The 6,653-nt window shown below is 45.6% G+C and overlaps 2 protein-coding genes across 5 annotated transcripts in view; one reads left to right on the top strand and one right to left on the bottom strand.

The window, feature by feature from the left end:
• Positions 1–4,763, bottom strand: part of LOC102209961 (kinesin-like protein KIF20B) — a 17,616-nt gene extending 12,853 nt beyond the window's left edge. Inside the window, exons 1-7 of the mRNA XM_005743450.1 lie at positions 4,655–4,763; positions 4,010–4,116; positions 1,511–1,600; positions 947–1,066; positions 703–841; positions 440–624; positions 317–359 (exon numbers count right to left, since the gene is read on the bottom strand). Coding sequence (XP_005743507.1) covers positions 317–359; positions 440–624; positions 703–841; positions 947–1,066; positions 1,511–1,600; positions 4,010–4,111 — 679 coding nt within the window. The 5' untranslated portion in view covers positions 4,112–4,116; positions 4,655–4,763. The remainder of the gene's footprint in view (positions 1–316; positions 360–439; positions 625–702; positions 842–946; positions 1,067–1,510; positions 1,601–4,009; positions 4,117–4,654) is intronic.
• A 552-nt stretch (positions 4,764–5,315) lies between these two features.
• Positions 5,316–6,653, top strand: part of bbs1 (Bardet-Biedl syndrome 1) — a 9,822-nt gene continuing 8,484 nt past the window's right edge. For 2 of the 4 annotated variants that reach the window (XM_005743428.1, XM_005743425.1), the window contains exons 1-2: positions 5,316–5,378; positions 6,036–6,469. In XM_005743428.1, coding sequence (XP_005743485.1) covers positions 6,092–6,469 — 378 coding nt within the window. In that variant the 5' untranslated portion in view covers positions 5,316–5,378; positions 6,036–6,091. The other 2 variants (XM_005743426.1, XM_005743427.2) reach the window with 2 other exon arrangements.

The following is a 6,653-nucleotide window of genomic DNA, read 5'->3' as shown; positions in this document are numbered from 1 at the left end:
CACACACACACACACACACACCTTGTTTTAAAGCTTACAGTTAATCAGACGTCAATTCTATTCATAGAAAAACTGTTTGAGGAAAGCGTCAAACATCTCAGCCAGGATCTGCAAATGAGTCCATCTGTTGCTGGACTGAGACGCTGTTTGTTTCATCAGAGCAAATCAGTGTGAGGTGACATTAATAACCCACACACTCAACTCCTGCAGTTTATCTTCACAGATCAGTGATCACGCCTAACACCACCTTCAAAGATCATAAGCTCGGCGTTTCTCCAGCTTTTAGTCCCATCCTGATTAAATCAGAGTCACTGACCTTCGAGGAACGCCGACCTTCCAGTTGTCGCGCTTCTGTCGCTCTGTGGAGAGGAAGCAGAGACAGCTCAGCTCACCGCACGCGCTCACACCATGCTGCGACGCTCCCCGTCGCCTGCCTCACCTCCTTTAGCATCCTCAGCAGGTTCCTCTTGCTGCTGCTCTCGGTCGCCTGCTGGTCTGGAGTCAGTCTGCTGAAGTCTCGGCAGCGCTGAGGCTTCAGGTCGCAGCGGCCGTACAGGCGGCCTTCGATGCTGTTGAAGATGACCGACAGGGACCTGGGCAGCAGACCCGAGTCGTGGTCCGGACCTGAGTGACAGACGGACAGTTAGTCAGAGTCGGGCAGAGAGGCGGGTGATGGCAGACAGGAGGGGGCGGCGCTCTGACCGAGGAAGGTGAAGGTCTTCCCGGCGTTGGTGACTCCGTACGTGAAAACCAGACAGTTTCCTCCCTGCAGAACGTCTCGGACCAAACCCCGAACGGAGCCCTCGAACACCTTCCTCTGACTCGCCTCCGGACCGAACACCTGAAATACAACCACGACAGAAACGACACACCTGAAGGCACCACGGCAACAACAGCGTGAAGCAAGTGGGACGGGTGTGCACAGCTCCGGTCGGGTGACACGTACCTGCGTGAAGGTGAACCTCTGGGCCGTTTGTGGGAGGGACTTGTCGCTCTGTCGGTTTGACTGGCAGCTCCTGGGAGGCTTGAGGACCACAGTGTCCGGCCCCTCGATGGTCACACAGTCCTACAGAGGAAAACACACCTGCGCTGCTCATTCAGGCCTACAGACTGTGAACAGTCCAGGTCTGTGAGCAGGTCACAAAGACGTGGCGGTGTGCGTGTGACAGATCTGATCCATAACAGATGATGGAATCAGGAATAAGAAAGTTTCCCTCTGCGTGTAAACGTTATGTGAGGAAGAAGTTCCTGTCTTATCCTCCTTAAAATTTGTGTTTAGTGAAGCTTTGCTGAGCGTGGACTGAATGGAAGTTTGGTTCCTGCCAGCTTCACCTGTGTCTCACATCAGTCCTCTGTTTTTAACTGAATGACATCCAGCATGCTCCTCGGTGAGGAATACAGAACTGGTACCATTGATCTCTGCTGTAGACACCCAGAGTAGGAGAAAGCTGGAATAGTGAATCCCTGTAAAACACTGCGGTGTGCGTGTGTGTGTGTGTGTGTGTGTCACCTGTGCCTCTCTGCTGCCGCTCTCGGCTGCAGTAAAGGGTCGAACCCTCAGGTAAACCTGCAGGTTCTCCGACTGCTCCTGAGCGTCGTCCTGCAGAGAGAGCAGCATCAGTTACATGACCTGCATCCAACTCTAGAACAGGTAACCATCACACAGCGACGGCATGTTACAGGAAACAGCAGGTACAGATGTGCATGTGTGTGCATGGAGGATGAATACACTGGATGCTTTTAATGGGAAATTTCCTGGAAACCAATAAACAATAAACAAAAAAAAATGGTTCTGATTTCACAGCAAACTGGAAGAAAACCATCACTGTTAATGGTGACTGTACTGATGCTTTGAATAATCCCTACACACATCAGTGGGCATCAAACATAAAAGGACCACAGAGATCTTCATTGTGTGGAAGACAGTTTGTGGTGTTTGTGGATCTCTCTGTGTATGTGGTTCAAAGGAAGAAACTCTGATTCAAACATGTGCAGGAACAACAGCAGTGTGACGTTGCTCTGCAAGTCCCATGGATGGGTCCGTGATGTACTACAGCCTGTCCGAGCAGTGTTGCCAACTTAGCGACTTTGTCGCTATATTTAGCGAGTTTTCAGACCCCTTAGTGACTTTATTTCTAAAAAAAAAAAAGTCGCTAAAAAAAGACGTGAAAGCGCGTGTCGCTTTTACTCTCAACAAGCAGCGGGTGCTGTAACGCAGTGTTCTTCTTTTACTGGATCACAAGGTTTAAAACTACTTATAAACACACACACAGTAACTCCACCAGAGCGCCTATTTCGGGTCACTTCTGCCGGTCCAAGCCCGGGTAAAGGAGCAGGGTTGGAATTGTGACATTAAAAAAAACATAATTGCTAAAAGAAATTTAATTTGTAGTTCTAAATAAACTCTAAATGCATTTAGGACGTTTTTTTTACTCACTTTATGTCTCTTCCACTAGGGCTGCTCAATTAATCGAATTTTAATCACGATTACGATCTGGGCTTTCAACGATCATTAAAAGTGACTGAGCCGATTATTAGCCCCTCCCTCGTGCTTTACTCTCGCGCTGCTCCGTGTGGCAAATCAAGCGCACCTCTCTGCATTTCCAACACGTGTCACAACAATTACGAGGACCCAAGGGAAGCTCGGAAAGCTAAGCAGAAGTTATTTGGGGAGGAGAGTGACTGCCATTGGTTGAAAAGAGAGGTAAAAAAAACTTGAGTGGTGTGGAAACATTATGGGTTCTACTTGACGTGGATCAAGTAGACACAGTGTGTAAACTTTGCTACAGTGTAGCTGCGCCACAGAGCAACACTGCAAAGTTCACTAAACACAGATGTTTACATTTTTCATTTATTTTTTTCTATATTGCAAACATTTGCACTGTTATCAGTATTTGCACACTATTTTTTTTTAAAAGTCATTATTCAATACGTTGTTATTGTTAACCCTTTAAATCCCTGTAGAACCAGAACCGCGTAAGCTAGCGCAATAATTTGTTTTGCATATGAAACCGGAGGAGTTGTACTTACATCTGATGCCATCAGCTTACTTCCACATAAAGCTTTGCAAAAATTGTATAAAAAGCGCTTGCAGAAACAAAAACATAATATTCCAGAAACACGCTTTGCCGAGCCAATCATTTTCATTTTCACGGAAAATGTAGTTTGTTTGTTTTTTACTTGTAGGCCTTAAAAGCCTATACTGGTGTTTTTATAAGTCATGTTTGACTCTATACTTTTCTGAATAGTTGCTGGGATGCTTAGAACTCAAATTGCACTGCTGGAAATAGTCTATTTTGATGCACGTGCTGTTTTCTTTGCAAATTTGCATCATAGGATTGTTTTTTGTTTTTCCTGCAGTATATAAAAATTGGTGTATCTCCAAAGTAAAACTATGAAGACACTCAAAATAAATTTCCTGTGGTGGGAAACTATTTTTTGTATTTAAAGTTTTGAGGGATAAACCTCTTAAATTTCCTCAAGTAGAAATATATGTAAAAACAAAAACGATTTTCAATTTTTTTGTAGTTTATTGCACTTTTTTGTAATTAATGTAATTACTATGGACTTAATGCATACATATTATTAAAATATGGGCTATAACAGTTGTATTGATGTATAGCAACTTGAAATGCTCCCAAAAATGGCACTACAACATGTAAAAAAATAAATAAATAAATAAAAATAATAATATAAGCTCTGGTGGACTTGGTTCTATGGTAGGTCTTAAAGGGTTAAATAAATATCGTCAAATAATCGAAATCTCAATTTCAGTGAAAATAATCGTGATTATCATTTTTGCCATAATCGAGCAGCCCTATCTTCCACGATGTTATTTCTCTCTCCAACAACATAGGTTACAATTACATTAGCATGACCAATTATGCAGATTAGGCGATGACGTCATTTAGCGACTTCTAGCGACTTTTAGGACAGCCAATAGCGATTTTCCTTACTGACGAGTTGGCAACACTGTGTCCGAGGTCAGGGCAGACCGTGGTGGACCTACCTGTGTTGGCATGGCAGAAAACTCAGCCAGCAGGTCCTTCTTTATGTCCCCCACTTCCACTGGTCCCACTCTCTCCGGCCTTCCAGCTAAACTGGAATCCATTCTCTCTGCAAACACATCAGTCCGATCAACCACCGTTTTATCAGTCTTCCCGCGGGGAGTTTCACCTACAGCTCACAGGCAGCCTAGACGCCCGCTAAGCGCCTAATAGAGCTTTAATCTGCGCCGATTTTACCAGCTAAATGAGGTGCTGCCTTTAAACATGTCTCCCATGATCAGCCGGCTTCTGTGCGACTGAGATTCAAACGAGAGTTTTAATTTCCCAGAAATGATAATGGAGTTCGGCCTGACTCCAGCACTGCCCCAATACAAGCTACTGGAGTGTAAACAGCCTGACTAAAACTGGCCACCACAGTCACACAAACACAGCTCAGAGTAAATCACATTTTTGACCAATCACAGCAAACAAACACAAAGAAACAACAGCAAACAGAAGGTAAACAAAGACCGTTTTTACACTCCGCTAGCTTTGTTGTTAGCATTAGCCATCTCATCTACGCGTTTTTACGACTTCAGCAAAGCGGAATTTCGTTTTAAATGACAGGATTACGAATTAAAGCGATATTGTATGAAACTCGAACTCACGTGTCGTATATTTTATTTCACACACACTCTATTTACTACCGCAAACATGAGAAACAATCACTGCCTATCGGCCTTGCTGCGCTGTCCTCTCCGCGGTTTACTTTTTAAACTAGAACAGTACGACCAATCACAGAACGTATACGAAGCAACGTCACAGAATCGTTGTTGCCTTCATGTAGAATCTCGCGAGATCAATATAGTGTTTCTTTTTAACAAATAAAGTCACACGACGCTGCTTTTTGTTGTTGCTGGTTTTGTTTAGTGATTGTCGAGTTTGGAGTTTTCTATATTTCAGAAATATAGAAATAAGTTATCGAAGCCAGTGACAAATGAACAAGTGTGGTTAAAGAAATCAACCGTCATATTTGTAATGAAGAATAGCTGTCAGCCCTTTAAGAAAAATGTAACATAAACTTTTTTTAATTTTCTCTTCTATTCGACTGAATTTTCTTCTATGTATGAATTCTTGTTCGGTAAAAAAAAACAAACAAACACCGCCGCATGAAATTGACGTCATCGTGTGGCGTCGGTAACGGGCAGGAGGATTGAAGGGGATTTGGGGATTAGATGCTGACTGCAGCGGATCCAGTTGGACTTACTCCTCTTTATCGGGACCAAAGTGACTCCGTGAGGCGAAGCTGCAGCGGCTCCACCGAAGAAACGCCGCGAAAAGAAGCAAACGGGCGGAGGACGAAGACGAAGCGACACGGTTGCCTTGGCAACGGTGAGACAACCCGGGAGGAGGGGAATTATTTTTAGTGCCGCTATTGATTAACTCTTTGGGTCCATAGTGTGGCGATTCACCTCTAACAGGTGAGAGAGTTCTGGAAATCAGATCCATCAAACACGGTATGCGAGCTGAGAGGGGTCAATTAATAATACACATGACAGGAGGCAGAGGATACTGATAGAGACTAACATACAACGATTAAATATCGTTGCGTCTCGAGAGAGCAGCACGTGTGTGTAGGTAACAGCGCCCTCTCACATCACAAACTGTTATTAAACCAGGAGTGAAGTAAAAAGCAGATCTGTGGGGAGAGAAAGGAGCGAGTGGAGAAGAGCCTGGAGGGTGGAGGTATGAAAGGTGTTTGAATGAAAGGGAGACAGGTGGAAGGAGCAGAGGTTCAGGTATTGATAGAGAGTGGCTATATGGGCCAAAGGTGGATGAAGATGGAGCTGCAGGCAGGAGGAGACGAAGAAGACCTCAGAGGAGGTTCATGGATGTAGTGAAGGAGGCCGTGCTAACACATTTCATTTTTATTCAGCGTGACCAAAACGAGCCACTCAGCTACAACTGTCGTCACCTGGTAGCTTTCAGATAGAATACAGCGGTTTCTGACCAGAAAGCTGTTTCCATGTTTTTACGGTCTGTGCTCAGGACTCTTCCTGTGACGACCCTGTGTGAATAAAGCTTCGCCTGCCCCTTCTGCTGTGATGTCCTCCGCTGAGTCGAGTGGTGATGGAGGGAAGTGGCTGGACGCTCACTACGACCCGGTGGCTGGCATCTACACCTTCTCGTCCTGCGTGGACCTGGCAGACCTGAGCGGGGACGGGGAGAACCGGCTGGTGGTCGGGGATCTGGGCTCCGGGTCGTCGGGGATGAAGCTGAAGGTGTACCGCGGCACGGCGCTGATGAGCGAGAGCACCCTGCTTGACCTGCCCGCTGGCCTCGTCGCCTTCTTCATGGACCTGCACGAGCCCCGCATCCCCGCTGTCGCTGTGGCCTCCGGACCCTGCATCTACGTCTACAAGAACCTGCGGCCATATTTCAAGTTCACCTTGCCTGGCCTGGAGATCAACACACTGGAGCAGGTCTGTCTGTGTGCGAGTGTGTGTGCTTATTAGGGATGGGTATTGTTTAGGTTTTATCCGATACCGGTGCCAAATCGGTACTTTTGAAACGGTGCCGGTGCTCAAACCGGTGCTTAAAGAATGGAGAACACAAAATTGGTCCAAAAACCTCTCATGTTCAGCTGTTTTTTGTAAAAAGATAACA

Source organism: Pundamilia nyererei, unplaced genomic scaffold (genome assembly GCF_000239375.1).
Source record: "Pundamilia nyererei isolate P.nyererei 1_Seehausen unplaced genomic scaffold, PunNye1.0 scaffold00131, whole genome shotgun sequence".
In the NCBI taxonomy this organism is placed as follows: domain Eukaryota; kingdom Metazoa; phylum Chordata; class Actinopteri; order Cichliformes; family Cichlidae; genus Pundamilia; species Pundamilia nyererei.
This window is presented reverse-complemented; position numbering and strand designations above follow the sequence as displayed.